Source organism: Haliaeetus leucocephalus, unplaced genomic scaffold, assembly GCF_000737465.1.
Source record: "Haliaeetus leucocephalus isolate CR32 unplaced genomic scaffold, Haliaeetus_leucocephalus-4.0 Scaffold932, whole genome shotgun sequence".
Taxonomy (NCBI): Eukaryota; Metazoa; Chordata; class Aves; order Accipitriformes; family Accipitridae; genus Haliaeetus; species Haliaeetus leucocephalus.
The window spans coordinates 15,604,541-15,620,511 of record NW_010973368.1 but is presented as its reverse complement, the minus strand read 5'-3'; the positions used below and the strand labels follow the sequence as shown (position 1 = coordinate 15,620,511).

At 46.6% G+C, this 15,971-nt stretch overlaps 1 protein-coding gene across 1 annotated transcript in view; it reads left to right on the top strand.

Annotated features, from left to right (window-relative positions):
* Positions 1–231: 231 nt before the first annotated feature.
* The window catches only part of CCDC85C (coiled-coil domain containing 85C), a 111,845-nt gene continuing 96,105 nt past the window's right edge, over positions 232–15,971 (top strand). The window contains exon 1 of the mRNA XM_010583930.1: positions 232–943. Within this exon, the coding sequence (XP_010582232.1) occupies positions 232–943 (712 nt within the window). The remainder of the gene's footprint in view (positions 944–15,971) is intronic.

Below are 15,971 nucleotides of genomic sequence, written 5' to 3'. Positions count from 1 at the left end.
CCCCCCCCGGGTTGTTTTTTTTTTATTATTATTATTATGGGGTCTGTGGGGGAGCAGATCTTCCAGTCCAGCGTTGCTCTTCGTCGTCGTCCAACGCTCTGCGGAGAACTATAATATTTCTTCGCCGAGATGCTGCAGTGAATTTTAGTCCCAGGAAATCAGGCGAACAAAATAACCCGAGTAACCCGAACCATTTGTTACCGTGTGAGAGCAAACGCTGCCTAGGCACAGATGATGGCAAAAAATTCCCTGGAAGGGTCTAAAGAAGACCTGAGCAAAATTTCGGAAGAGGAGATGCTGAGGTGGAGCAAGGAAGAGCTGGTGAAAAGACTGAGGAAAGTGGAGAACGAAAAGATGAACTTAATGGTGGAACACGGCAACTTAATGAAGGACGTGAACCGGCGGCTGCAGCTCCACCTGCACGAGATCCGCGGGCTGAAGGAGGTGAACCAGAAGTTGCAGGACGACAACCAGGAGCTGAGGGAGCTCTGCTGCTTCTTGGACGACGACCGGCAGAAAGGCAAGAAGCTGTCGAGGGAATGGCAGCGCTTCGGGAGGCACACGGCCAGCGTGATGTGGAAGGAGGTGGGCATGTACCAGCAGAAGCTGAAGGACCTGGAGGCCAGGCAGGAGACCCTCCTGCGGGAGAACGTGGAGCTGAAGGAGATGGTGCTCATGCTGGACGAGGAGCGGAGCGGGGCCGGCTCGCGGAGCTCCATCGACAGCCAGGCCAGCCTGACCAACCTCAACGGCGGCTCGGCCACCAGGGACGTGGGGGACGGGAGCAGCACCTCCAGCACGGGCAGCGCGGGCAGCCCCGACCACCATCACCACCACCTCCACCACCACAAGGCCGGCGACAGCAAGGCCGGGGCCATGCGGAGGTCTATGGATGACCTGTCCGCGCCCCTGCACCACCGGAGCATCCCCAACGGCCTCAACGGTGAGCCTCTCCCCCTCCTAGCCTCGCCCCGTGCCGCCTCCCCTTGGCCCGTCCGGTGCCCCTTGGCTGCGGGGTGAGGGATGCCAGGGGAGGGGAGACCTCGCCACCCGTCCTCGGTGGCCCCTTCGGGAGAGCAGCCCCGGGGACCGGGGAGGGCACCCGTGGGCGGGGGCGGTGGTGCTCCTCGACTGTGGTAGCGACGTCTGGGGCTGAGGGCTGGAGCCTTTTTTATCTGGAGGGTTGGGGTTTTGGTTGGTTGGTTTGGTTTGTTTTGGTTGGGTTTTTTTTTGACAAAAACTAGCCTGAGTCTTGAGGGTTAAATGAACACTGGTTTTCCCATCTCTTCCTCCTCCCTCTCTCTCCCCCTTCAAATACTTTGATTTACCTTTGGCTTGCTTGTTTGCTAAGATTGATAAAGAGCCTGGATGAGACTGTGGAAGCATCCGATGAAAGTGCAGGTCTGCCCCACAGAGCATCACCTGTTAGCTCCATGGGCTCTCCGGGCAGGCTGGCTCTGGCACGCTCAGCAGTCTAGGAGAGGTGCAACTCGTCTTCCCCATCATTCCCCCGCTCCACTTCAGAAACTGAAGGTTTGTTTGTAGAGAAGAGATTGCTCTCAAAGAGACGCTGTACTCACAATTTTGTTCAGCCTAGTCATTAAAGTTAGAAACGAGCTCCACTGTGAAATCATGCCAAGCCTCCTCTGACAGTTTGTATTCAAGCAAAGTTTCTCCTGTTGTCTAATAGTGATCAGGCATTAAAATAGTAATACTGGAATATCTTTAAGATGGAGATTTTTTTTCTCTTTTGAGACCAAAAAGACCAAATACTTGACTTCTAGAAGGAGTGGTTTGGCCAAGAGGGTTCAACAGGAATCAAACCAGGCACCGATCTAATTAGTTGTGGTATGTAAGAGTCCTTTTAACGTTCTTAATCCTGTTTTCCAACTGGAGAGGGCTGTTTTCCGGTGGGGGTACCCCTTCCCCTCCTGCAAGCACAGAGATGGGGCTGGAGCCCCAGAGGTTGGCTCTGACTGCTGTCAGCAGTGGATGTGTTTACCAGACAACCGTGCCTTCAGCTCCCAGAGCTTTGGTGGCCCTGGTGGGACCAGGGAGTGCTGGTCCTTTTTCTGGTGGTTTGTGGCAAGTCCTTATGCCCCAAGAGATCTGAGGGCACGCAGCACCGATCAGGCCAGTTCTCAAGTTCATGAATTTGCCATGCGCGGTCCTGTTGTTGCAGCTGTGTGTCTCCACTCACAGCTGGAGGTGTTTGGGCCACCTCACCCAGTAGACAGGGATTGCTGGTTTCAAGGGTGATCCAGTCACCAGATGTTGCAGGGTACAGCAAACATCTTTAAATGTTTGTTGTTTTTTCTCTCTCTCTCTCTCTCCCCTAGTGCTGCGTAAATCAGAAGTATCTGGTTTGTAAATCTGCACATAGCTTCTGCTCCTGATGTGACTTGACTTTGTTTTCATAAAGCATTGATTGCTCTGCACAGAGGCCCGGAGAGCACTTGGCAGATATTGAATGTGCTGTTGCTGTTTTGGGACAGAAGGGGTTTGCAGTTCTGGTTTGTGAACCTTAGACCAGTCCCTTTTAGGTCTCTATAGCTGACTAGGACAAAGCCAGTTGAATTCATTCCTGTTAAGCCAGGGCTCTTGTGCAAATGGGACACCACCACGGCCTCAGAACTGTCCCTTAAATCCCGTGTGAGGCACCGTGGGATTCTTCGCGTGGGATTCAGGTCACCCCTGTCTGCATGAAGAGGAAAGTCTGCTTGCAGAGCTCAGTCCTCACTGCCGTCCTCAAACACTGTGTGTGGGACGGTGCACAGCACCATCATTCCGAGGGGACCGAGAGCCGAGTCTCATGTCCTGCCCTGTGTAGGGTAAGCGTAGGGAGGGGTGATAAAGCATCTGCACGTGTCTGTGTTTCCATGCGTGCCTCTGCACCCTTTCCCCTGCTCCTGTACAGAAAGGAGGAGGATGGGCTCAAGCAGTTCAGATGTGACCTCAGGTTTTAGTGACTGCTGGTTTTGGGGTGCCTGTGGAAGATGGTCTCTGTGGGAAGCACTGAAGCTAGCTCTTTGCTGGGAACCTGCGTGGCTTCAATTCTGAGGGTGGGACAGATATGAGGAGCACTTTTAAAGCTAATAATCCTTGTAAAGGTGCAAACAAGTCTGATCTCTCCACTTAGGTAGTGAAGCTGTAAAATGACTTGAATAGTTGTCATTCTCAGATAGCATCGGTATTCAGCAAGGCCATTTCCCTGCCTGTGCCTTTGGAAATGCCTCTCAATACATATGCAAATACAAAGCTTATCAGGCCCCTTTTTTGACTGACAGCAACAAGTCTGGGAGGAGGCTTGCCTGGGACCAAGCAGCAATTCTGTTAAGCCTGTGACAATGTGGAAGAGCAGGGCAGGTGAACGTGAAAAACAAACCCAGGAGAACGCAGAGTCAAGTGGCAGTGGAGCTGTCAGGGAGCTGCCCTGGCAGTGAGCATCCTTCCATGTCTCCTGGTGCCATCTCTGCCTTCTGTGCATACAGCTTAGATCTCAGCCTTTTTATACTCTTTTCCTGATGATTCCCGCCCCCCCCAGCATAAAACGGAAGGGAGGAAGAGGAGAAAGTGTGGCCTTTCATTTTTATGTTGCAAACTTCAGTCTGGTTTGCTGTTGTCTATGTCTTTAAAACACTGGATAACTAACCGGTGGATAAAGCAGAAACTGCTGGCCAGCTCAACTAATACGACAATAAACAGCCCTCATATACTTTCTTACAGAGGGTGGAGCGGGATCTCAAATGCATGCAGGGCAGAATTTAGCATCTATGGTAAGAACACAGCAGAAGCCTTGGACAACTGGTGGAGGCAAGGCACGGTGAGCTGTTTGCTAGAGCACTTTTGCATATGGAAAAGCAGAAAAGTCCTGAAATGTGCTGCCCCTGCTAGTGGTGTCAGCAGGGCTTTGTGTGGTGCTCTGCTTTTCTAGGTACTAAGCAGGACTGCTTCACTTGTTTAGTGCTTTTCTAAAGGAGTCAAGAGTATGGCGACTGTTAGACGCTCCTAGGGAGGTAGCTTTTTAATGAAATCTTAGCAAGCAAAGGTGGATTAAGTATTTCTCATTTTCTCTTAAGCAATCCTTTGGAAGTGAGTTGGTAAACCAGGACTTGATTTATTGGCCTCAGTGACCCACCCCAATGTGAGGTCATGAACTCTAGTTTTGTAACATGAATTAAGTATAAATGGTACGAGTTTAAAAAACAAAAAAACAAACCAACCTGCGATCCACCTTCGCTTCACTTCTCTGAAGTCTGTTTACTTTTATAAACTGGCTTTTTGGAAGTTGATAACCTGGAACCTGATGATTAATTATCTGCTTGTGGAAGATAAGGTAAGAAATACAGCTGATAATGTGAAAATGGCTAATATTAGATCACACATGTAATCTTACACAGCTCTGGATATTCTGCTGAGAGCCAAGAGGAAGTCTGCTCAATCTGAAAGTAAATGGTGTTTCCAGTCTCCATGTGTGAGCTGGGACCTGGGCTGCAGGACAGGGGCATCTCCAAGCTATGTGCCGGGACCTGGCCAGTTGCATCCATGTTGAGTGACATGCTGCAGTTCCCATAAATCTACCCACAGGTCCAGGGCTGAAATCCAGGCACAGTCACTGTGTTGTGCTTTTGAGTGCTTTGGCTTCCTTTTGTATGCACGGCAGGATTCTCTGTGTGCATAGGTGGTCTTTCTGCCTGTCCAGCTTTAGGCAGCCCCATTGGGGCGATGGCTATTGCTACTGCCTGGTTCCTGCCAGAATAAAATTTCCAAAAAAAAAAAGAATTAAAAAAAACCAAACAGACAGCCACACTGGGTGATATTAACAGGACCTGGGGAAAGGAAAAAGCCTTCAGGTACCATAGGATATGTCCCTGGACTGCGAGGTATGTGGGAACATTGGGAGGAGTGACTTGAGGCTCCCTGAGGCCAGGGCAACAGCTTCCACTGGTTTTAGCCTTATCTGGATCTGACTGGGACAACTGTTTATCCATCTGCAAGCCTGGAGGCATACAGACTCACTAGCTGGTGATGTGCCTGGGACAAAATCCTGTGCATGCAGGCAAAGCTTTCAGGCTTTAATGTCCACCCCCCCATCAACTGAATGTTGTTAGAACTTCTCCTTCACCTTCTACTGAAGCTGTTTGCTCTGGGTTCCCAAAATGGGCATTTGCTTTATTCCAGTTGGGTAAAATGTTAATGCAGTTCTTTATCAATGTGAACAGTTGTTTTGTTTTGTTGTTGTTGTTTTTTTAATTTTTAAAACACTTAAGTCAACACTTAAAAAGTGGTCAGAGAGGCCCAGGAGAAAGCCATGGATATGGCAGATAGCCTGTAGTAGCAGAGACATTAATCCGTGGCCTCTTGCTGTTGTCTGCTCCAGTGGAAGAAGAATGGTCTCTCTGGGTGAGGGGGTGGGAAGATCTCTGCTTCTATTGATTCCCACTTGTAAATGTCCACATATTTACCTAGAGGGTACGATATATTGCAGTTAAAATGGTGGCAAAGAGAAATGGCTGTTCCCTGTGGGTTGGTATTGATCGGACATGCAGCTACCCTGTACTTATTTCTCATCTTCTTCACACACCCTTTAGGCCAAAGTCCTTTGTTTTTATTAGCTTATTTGTAATCAATATACGTATTATTTACTGTGACGTATTAATGAGGCCTTTGAGATGAGAAGAGGCAGGGGCAGAAGCAAAGGGTGAGGTTCATCCCATTTAATCTGAGATATCTCCAATATAGACTTTTAACGTCTGCATCCCCTTGGGCTTCCTTTATCGGTCATGTGGAGAAAGGCACTTTGGTGTCATGATTTATGGCAGCTATGTCTGCTTTGGAGGGAGAAGAGTTGTACGCTAATTGTGCTCTTTCTGCTGATGGGAAGGCAGCCTGGATGGCTAGTTTATATGCAACCATCTAAAGTCAGGTGAGATCAGTCCTATTTGAGGTGTTATGGTGACCACTGTCCACTCTTCCAGTGCAGCTGTGCTAGCCCTGGTGAAAGAGAGGAAATCGCCTTTCTCGGTAGCAGTCAGAAGTCACCCCTTGCAGTTCCCAGGCTGCCTGGGCACAGCAGCCTGGCTCAGAGAAAGCCCTCTTCTCTGCGATGGAGACCTGTCAGAGCTCAGTGGTCCCTGCTGTGCTTAAGCAGAGGTTTGGCTACTTGACCAATTAATGTCTTTCTTATATCAAGGGCACTTTTCATTCTCTGAACACTGCTTTAACTTTTCTTTTTTTGATACTGCCATACTTAACCTGTCAGTATTTTTGGTGCTGTAGGCTGCTACGTACAGGTTCCTCGTGATTAAGCCAGGAAACCTGCCCTGGGCTGGTACACTATATGTAAGACACCTGTAGAAAAACCTGTTTCCATCTCTTCTGTAAGTTCAATGAGTTCTGCTAATAGGCTTATCAATGCTGAGGTCTCAGACACTAAGGGTATGGCTTGAGTTTCTTGTAGCCAGTAGTTGTTGGCCACTTGTCCGAGGGGCTTCAGTGGACTTGAGGCATCTTTGTCATTGCGCGCTCCTGCCTTCGTGCTGGGGCACAGCCTGTGTGCCAGCTGCTACGCTCCCAAACTTCAGGGTAGCTGGTGTCCCTGAAAACAAGGCTCAAGATGCTTAAACTAGGTGCTAAAATTGGGCCATATCTAGAAATATATTCTCCATAGCAGTGTCTTCTAATTTTGTTTTCCTCTTTCAATTTTCTAGAGAGGTATCTTGTTCTCAGCTGTCCCGTTGAAGGAAAAAACTTGTATTGATTAAAAGACAATTTTCTATGGGCCTTTGATGGAATTATCCACTTACACTTGTCAAAAGCAATCAAAATAAGGGGAATAAACTGTGTTGGTTACATGTAAATGATTTGGTCCTCTGGAGGCATTTCATCAAATAAAGCTGAGGATCAAATTAAGTGGTGATCTAATTAAGTGGCAGGCATGGGAACCCAAAATGCAGCCTTGGCAGGTGTTACACTCGGTGGGTGTGTGCGGAGATGAGGGACATGAACACTAACACTAACAGAAGTGTTACATCTGAAAGCTCGAGGGTTAATGCTTTTGTGGGGACAAGGCTGAGCACATCCATGCAACCTGGGTGATACTGGAGGCCCAACCTGGGAGGCACTGGGCTTTTTATCTGCCCCAGCATGGCTGTGGCCTTGCTTGCATCTCACACAGACATATCCTTGGCAGGGTCTGCTGATGTTGTCCCCTCGGGCTGCCCTTGTGGCATCCTTCTGTACTGGGGCTGCCCCTTTGGAGACTCTGAGATGGGCAATGGCTGATCTCACTGGGCAGCGAGATGGAGGTGAGGTGCTTAAACTGGCAAAAATGTCTGGTATACCACATTCGAAGGTGTGGAGCGAGGCAAATGGAAAAATTTGTAAGCCCATTTAAAATACACTGAAAACGCTTGACCCCAGGAAGGCTGAAGTTCTTTTCATGCTCTTACTCAGGCCTTAATGCATCCCACTGCAAAACACACGACGTTGCTTGCCTGGAACAGGGAAGGTTTGGGGGCTGCACTTCCAGTTTTCCTGCGAATTAGCAGCGACTCGCTGGGTTTGCTTTTGCGTTCTGTATTTTTAACCTGACTTTTTGTCTGCCAGCCAGAATTCATCCTGCCCTGTCGCCAAATGTCATCATCCCCTTGTGGTTAACTTGCTGCAATTCATGAAACACTTGGCTGCCATAAATAGTTATGTGCAGAGGTTCCTCCACACGCGGAGCGGGCAGAAATTCGCAGGCAGCGCTGCTAGGCACTCGCACACTAACATGTCCACCAAGAGAAAGTTGACCCACTTCTGCAAATAGATAACTCATGGCAGAAAAAGTAACACTGTCTCAGAGAATCTGTCTTCCCCTTGCCTACTGAATTGTGAAGCAAAAAGCAAGCCAGCTCCATCTTCTGAATTAACAGCAATGTGAGCACCATACTCCCCATTGAAATGAGAGTGTGTAAATCAGCCCTTGATCTGAGGAGGGCTTAAAATGGCCGCAACTCATTTGTGATTTTTTTTTTTCAATATAATGACTGCTTTTGTTAGTGAATGAGGTGTGTGGAGTTCAGGACTCAGCTGCTCTTAGGCATTGGGAAACATTTATCACCATGGCAGTTGAACGCTGCTGTACAGGTTATTTTGAACACTTTTCTCGTGACTCATGTCTGGGCCGAGACCGTTTATGCCAGGTTGCTTTGGTCCCCATGCATGCAGGCATATGTATACTCTTCCTTCCCTTAAATTGCTTCTTGCCTTGGTATTTGGCCCTCTCAGGAAGCTCACTGCTTGTGCTGACTTCTTACGTCTCCAAGCAGTGGTGGTGCCAAATGTTCACCTTGCTCAGGGACTCTCCTGCAAAGGTTCTTTCTGAAAGATAGTCCTTGTGAAGTAGATTACAGGCTATTTATCGGTTGGATTTGAGACTGGGGGACTCCAAAGCACTGTGCTAAGCGCTGTCAGTATTGGGGCCGTGTCGCCTGGCTTAGCAAGTGGCTGTAGACCCTCCACTTCAGGGATCTTGTGGTGAGATTGAAGCGGTCCTAAATCCGATGTGAATTATCTCGTCATCCGCATGGGCTTCTCCTGCAGGCTTGTAGGGCAGGATGTCTCCTGTTTGCCTGGGGTGGATGTGGTGGGAGAGGGCTGTGGTGTCTGTAGCGGAGGGAGCACTGGCGGCGAGTGCCGGGCTTATGGCATCAGGGCTTTGGCCAGCTGTAAACCGCAGTCGCAGGGTGACACGCTAGCTGTCTTGTGTGGTTGTGTCAGCCCCGGCTTGCTGGCAGAATTAGTTCAATCAAAGCTGGAGCGCTCTGAAAAGCCCTTCAGACGTTGCGCCGTCTGCCAGCTCCGTGCAGTGACGCTCAGGACTGCATGCTGCTGCCTTTCCCCCGTTTCATCCCCAAACTCCTCTGCTCCTGGGGTTTCATTTGCAGGCCAGGGAGTCAGCGGCATTTAAATGTTTGTGGGAGATGGAGGATGGAGTGTGTAAAGCAAATGGATGGAGCAGGGCTCAGGCTGGGACGCGAGAAGAGATACTTTGCTGCTGTTCAAACCGTCTCCTGGGCAGTAGGATGCTTCAGGGCTGCCCATGCCTGGGGTTTGGCGGCTGTGTCTGACCTGCCCGTGCCTTCCTGGGACAACGAAACGAGGGCACGTGGTGCTGAGAGCCCCGCTTTGGCGCGGAGAGGGTGCTGCTCTGTCTTGTCGCTGCAGAAGACCCGTGGAGATGAAAGGAGCGGGCAAAAGGACCACTCAAAGTAGAGCAGTAAAACCAAACCATTATTTCAGAAAAGAAGAAAAAGTAAGCCTTACAGCATTTCCAGTCCCCAAAGCTTAGTATTTCTATGGAAACCAAAGCAGCAGGAGGCTTGCTGTCAGTCTCTGATCCAATGGGGTTGACTAGATTTAAAAAATGTTTGTCCTTCCCCACATCTTCCATCCTGGATCATCTGAAGACAGGTTTGCTGTGTATCACAAATGCAAGGTTAAAACCTGCATTCGTGGTTTCCGACTCTCCATTAAGTGCTAAGCAGTCTCTGGAGGGTTGGCATCCATCTTTCATCTGCAGTTTTTTACTTGCTAAGGTACATTTCATTCACTCTCTGACACTGATAATGCCTTGTCCTATAAATGCCACTCCTGTGACACCATGCTCCTTGAAGGATGGCTGTGACTTTGTATCAGGCCGTGGACCGTCAGTGGTGTGGTCCATCTCAGTGCCCAGTGAAGTTACAGTGGGGACACTGTTCCTCCTTCTTCCCCCAGCTTTATATGCTGAGCATGATGCCATATGGTCTGGAATATCCCTCTGGTCAGTCGGGGTCAGCTGTCCTGGCTGTGTCCCCTCCCAACTCCTTGTGCACCCCCAGCCTCCTCGCTGGTGGGGTGGGCTGAGGAGGCCCTGACTCTGTGTAAGCATTGCTCAGCAATAACTAAAACATCCCTGAATTATCAACACCGTTTTCAGCAGAATCCAAAACATAGCCCCATTCTAGCTACTATGAAGAAAATTAACTCTATCCCAGACAAAACCAGCATGGACTTGAATGGAGTTAAGACTTGGACTCTTTACACTTGCTTTAGTCTTTTATTCAAAGGAAATCCATAATGTCTTTAATCTCCAGCAATGGACATAATCTGGCTTATTTAGGTAATAGTCCACTTGATTTTTGTGTAGCCAGAGGACTATCCTGATTATATATATGTGCAGCTATTTACCATTGTCATGTTGATGTTTTCACTGGTTTCCCCCCATTTTTTGTTTATAGTAGGATCTACTAGAGATGGCTCCAAGACAACCTACATGAAAGTCCACTGCTTTATGCCAGAGTAGCATTGTCAGATGCTAGCAAAGTATCAGTAATAAAAAATAACTCATTTTGGTTGATGCTGAATCTTTTTCAGCTCCTAACAAAGGTGTTAAAAAAAATCTTATTTTTATGTACAATCTTAAAGCACTTTTGTGATGTACAGTATTCTTTTGTCTTCCTGGTTTCATTTTCTTATCTCCCTTACTGGCATTTGCAGTCTCATATTTATATATTTCCCAGCAGCTGAATATAACTTTGATCTATGCTTTGGATCTGCGGAGCTTTTAATCCCTTTCCACTGAGTTAAAAGCTTGTTTGCTGTTGAATGTGATACATAGTTATAGGTTATATGATCTTCACCAGCGGCTCATGCATTGCACAGAGATGGCATATTGTGAAAAACTCTGATAAAATGTCCCCTTGTTCGTTTTCCTGATTGCAACTCAAACCCAGTATGGGACTAAAAGTCAGTCGTTCGCTCCTGTGCAGACTGCTGATACACCTGTCCTTTGCTGTTACGTATACCTATGTACTCGCTTGCTTTATTTCAGTTATTCATTCATTTCTTTGTGATGTTTATTTTTGAAGCTACAAACCCGTTGAGTACTTCAGCCAGTGCAGCAGGCTTTCTGTCTTCCAATTCTGATAACACTTGCGGTGTTTTCCCTTTTCATCTTCTTAACTGCTTGTTAGACCTCTTAAAAGATGGGTATCAGTTTTTAAAGCCTGCGCATTTATTCCTCTTTGATGTCTTGAAACACGATAATGTACACCTTGTTTGTGGAGATCTTCTCTTCTGGAGTGGCTGCAGGTTCCATCTCCGGAAAAATGATGATTTCTGCAGCTCTCAGTCCTCCAGGCTGTGTTGGTGTAGCTGCACCTGTGTGACTGTATTCAACCATGTTCTGAAAGTTGTTCTTTTTGAGGTTTTGGTGTAGCTATTTGCTTTCTGGATTCTGAGCAGTTTATTGGGAAGTCTCCCATGCTTGTCTCCTGGCCTCTTGTAAAAATACGGTCCTCTTTTTACGAGGTCCATTAAGACTGTTGTTTTAGGTGTAAGCTTTAAAATAACGAAGGATGGATGGTTTTGCAACTTAAAGCACTGGATGGGGACGCAGATTTGGTGGCTTTCTCACTGTGACATGACTTTCTGATGTAGTCTTAGGTAAGTGATGTGATCTGTGATTCTCCTTTTATACAACCAGGATGATAGTTTTCCTTCATTTTCTCCAAGTTTTTTGTGGTTCATTGGGTCATCTTATAACATGCTCATACAGTGCTCAACACAATTAGACCCCTACCTCCGATGGGGCCTCTAACCATTGCTATGATACCAGTGATAACAAACAACACAGGTTTTGAGTTATAATGAGCTAGCAAAGAAGGAGCAGCCTTTATAGTAACTCCAGACATTTCTAATTCCCAGTTTTGGAGTTGCTTCAAATCCTGTTTCAACTTTCCTGGGATAAAAGCGCTGTACGTGTTGGGGTGCTTCTTTCTGTATTGTATATACTCCTCAGGACCACAGGATGATGAAGTATGGACAGTCTCCAGCCAGCTGTCAAAACCAGAAATTTGTCAAATAATAATAATTCCTCTCCCAAATGAGAAGAGAAGGAGCAAAGTAAGATAAAGAGCAGTGTTTGTCTCTCCACAGCCAGAGACAAGTGCAGAAAGATGCTGCTGCTGTCACAGCAACAGGTTACCTCGCTATCTTTCAGAGAGTAGGGACAGCATTTGTTGTTATTTCAGCTCATCCCATCTGCACTGCCCAGATGAGTCTCATATTATAGATGTGTATTTAAAATGCTGTTTATCTGGCAATGTAGTGCAGTTTCAGCTGAGGTGAAGAACCACAACTGTGAAGCGGACAGGTCCTTGTTGTCATGTTGCTCCCCGTGTCACTGCAAAGCAGCGGTGTCTTTGCCATAATTGCTGAAGACACCTTTCTTCTTTCCAATTAAATTCTTACCTCATCGCTTGATAGCTCTATTTCTGATGCTGGTAATTTGGTAACTCCTAACAAGCCCTGGCTGAAAAGTCATCAAAGTCGCTCTTGGGTGTGAACCCAATGTTTCTTAACCACCTTTGGTTTTTATTCCCATATGTGTAGTGGAATTTGTATGGAGGATCTATTTGTCAGGGTATCACCGAATCATTAGGAGGATGACAAGACCACAGTAACTCTTCCTAGGCAATTATGTATGAAGGGTTGTCAGTATGAGTAGTATGGGAAGTTAAAAGCCTTAATTTTCATTTGGAATTGAAACCCTAATGACTTTCCACTCCCACAGCTCATAAAAACCTTGTTTCAACCTCAAGTTGACCAAGAAAAGGGGGGGGGGCTTTTATTGCAGACTCTTTTGCGCAGGATTTTTATGAAAAAGCAGATTTATGAGTCACTGTTCTTTGTATAAAAGATAATTACTGGAGTATGAACCTCAGAAAAGTGACATTTTATGACTTCGCCGCTAGCCACGCAGTGTGAGCTTTTGCTTTCTCTCTTTTCAGTTAGTTAAGTTAAACAACATCTTGGTTTGAAAGGACTAATTATATTCCTGTTTGTTGTTTGCCTTGTATGCTAAATGTTTTCTATATGTAAAGCTAAGCAGTGGGGTGGGAGAGAGAAAGGATCACCCCAAATGAATGCTATTTAATTATTTAAAATGATGGGTGTAGATCCTGTGGGGCTAAGTGGATTGTTGTATTCAGCCACATCCATCACTTGCATTGTAGTAAGGAAGAGAAACTGGATCACGCAAATCCTTTTGTAAAGCCTAGGCGCGTAATTAAGTTCCTCTGGAAATTTGTTCTTTAAAAACACATTCCTCTAAACAGCAATGTTGTTTAATCCATGCTTAAATGTAAAGCTATGTGTTTATCCACTTCTGTGTGTTTTGTTGGTTTTTTTTTCTGTAAGTAAAGGGAGCGTTTTGTAACGCAATAGCATCTGCTGCCAATGCAAGTGAGACCTGAGGGTGGGTGAGTACGTAGAGGTGGCATGTGCAGGTCACAGTCCGTCCTGCTTTGGCTCTGCAGTGGGAGGTCGAGAGTTTGCACAACAGCAAACGATCTGGAGCGTCTCCGTTGTTGGGGATCCACCTGAGATACCTGAACAGCGTCTTCTGTTCAAAGGACAGGTGCTCAGCATTTTCAGGGTATTAAGTACTCTGAACACGATTCCGCCTTTGCTCTTGGCAGTGTCTGAGGGGACTAGCTAATTTTCTTGGCCATGGGGCTGTGTACTTGAGCAAGCGTCACTGCAGAGCTGTAAATGCCCTCCGTCTGTGACAGCATAGGTCCAACAAGCTTTCTGATCCCACAGCTGTGCAGACAAGTCTGCTCGGAGTCCTGCAAGATGAGGAACGGATCACGTAAACAGCAGCTGATGCAGTTGTTGGAAAGGCCTCTATTTTTCCTTTCAGCCCGTTATAGCATCTTGGCCAGGTTGGACAGGGAAGGTTTCCGATGGAAAATCTGCTGCCCTGTCCTTTCATTCTGCCTTATTTGGATAAAAATGAGAGGGCTGTCCTTTTTTTATTTTTTTTATTTGGCAGTTCAAAGTGAAGCAAATGCAATATTTTTGGGAAAGGCTTGGAACTGGCCTTGTAAAAGGAATGTTACCTAAAGGGTAAAACTCCCTGACTCTGTTATGTTTAAGGATGGCGATATTTGAATTTGACCTATTATTTTTAAATGAGAGATTTCGTATCTGGATTTAAACCAGCCCCGTATCAAACACAAAGGGACGGGGTTGTTCCGTCAAAACCACCATCTGTAGAGCCGGAGGGAAGGGCTGGGCGGTATGGAGCGCGTGGCCTGGCCTGGGGGGCTGCGGAGGTGCCGACCTCCTGGACCTGCTGCAGGAGGGTAGAGAGTAAGAGGGCAGTGGAGGGGAGAACTTCTGTCGAGCTCCGATGAAGCTCTCAAGCAGCCCCTGTGCTGAGCTGCGGGGGGAGATGTCCTCACGGTGGGTGAGGGGTGGGCAGCAAGAGTTGCCTGCCTAGCTCAGGATGGAGTTGGAGACCACTGCGAAGCGGTGTGGCAGCAGCCCGAAGGACGAGATGGAGTAAATGAGTCCAAAGATGTGGTTTGGGAGCTAGCTGTTATTTTTAACTGCCGATTTCATTGAACTGGATTGAACTCCCTTCAGCACAGCATTGATGATGGTGCCTGGAGCTATAAAGATTGTATTTTGATCAGCAAGTCAAAAGCAAGTCTACCACTAGTTATGAATACATTTTCAGAATTGCAAGCAAAGGAGATCCCAGAATAATAATGGGCAGAAAAAGTTGCCAGAAGGAACCAGTTTCCTCAATAAATGCTGGAGGAGGTGTAGACCTGAACTTTGCACTCCTTCCCATCTCAGCTTTTTAAAAATGTGCAAACAGATCTAGTACCTGGGTTTTGAACCTGTTGAAATCCTGAGTAGACAGAATGCAAGATGGCAGGAAACCCAATAATGATGGGGTTTTGAAAATATAAATGGTTCAGTTGTAGATGGGTGGGATAAGTGAGGGAAAAAAGTGCATGTGTGTCCTGTGCTGTATGTGGTTGACCCAGTTGGTTATTCAATGATGGAGTCGGATGTGTATGTTTCGAATGACAGATCTGGGTTCTGAAGTGCTTATGATTAGATTAAGACAGTGTAGTAAACCTTAATGGTGCATGAAAAGCTACTGCTGGATTTGCAGTAATACGTACTTTTCTGCCTTAGAACAGCATGAATAATACTTTATGGTTGTATAACTCCTTCCAGACAAGGAGTCTAGGAGTGCTTTGTAAACGCTAATGAGTTTGGCCTCATAGCATATTTATAAGCCTGAGAAGTAGTATTATTCCCCTTTTTTATGGTTTGGATGTTGACTAGCCTAAGTATGCAAAGAGCAGGGAACAGAGCTTTCATCTTCCAATCCTCAGTCCTGGGCCTTATCTGCAGGACTCGGTAGGCTTTCTAAGTGTGTCTGGGGCGTGCTCAGAAATTTACTGCAGATTCAATCCAGCAAAAGGGTTGTTTTTTGCAAACCTCTGGGTATCCTTTGTAAAGCAAAAAGCATTGTAATTATTTGACGGTAATTTCTTGCTCGCCTTTTTGTTCTACAGCAGCAGAGATTGAAGCTAATCCTCAACTGGAGTGAAATCAGTTTGGGCATTATGAATATATTGTTTCCTTGCCCAGAACAAAGAGGCTAAGCTAATGTGAATGAAAACTCCTGTTATCTTTACATGGGAGTTGCAGGTGGGTAAGGAATGTGAGGTCAGCTGGGATGGGGAGCAGATAATTACCTGTGTCAAAGGGCAGTGAGAGTGATGCCTGTGAAAAACGCCTTGCAAAGTAGGTGGGATCAGGCACTGCAATGGGCACACACAGATTTTTCTCTAGCAGCTTCTTCAGTTGTTCATCCCCGAATGTCTTAGTTATTTGTACAGATTTATGTAGTGGGATGTTCTGCAACATGAGCATTGTGTGCATTGTAGATAAATTTTATAAATATTTTGTGTGTGAATTCAGTGTTTGGTGACAACTGCCAGGAAGACAGTTCTAGAGGGAGAAGTCCCTTTTTAGCTGTAGGATAAGCATATGCAAGCAGATATTTCACATACTGCTTTCACATTCCTAACTTGAAAAGCTGCTTCCAGACCTCAGTGCTTTTTCATGGA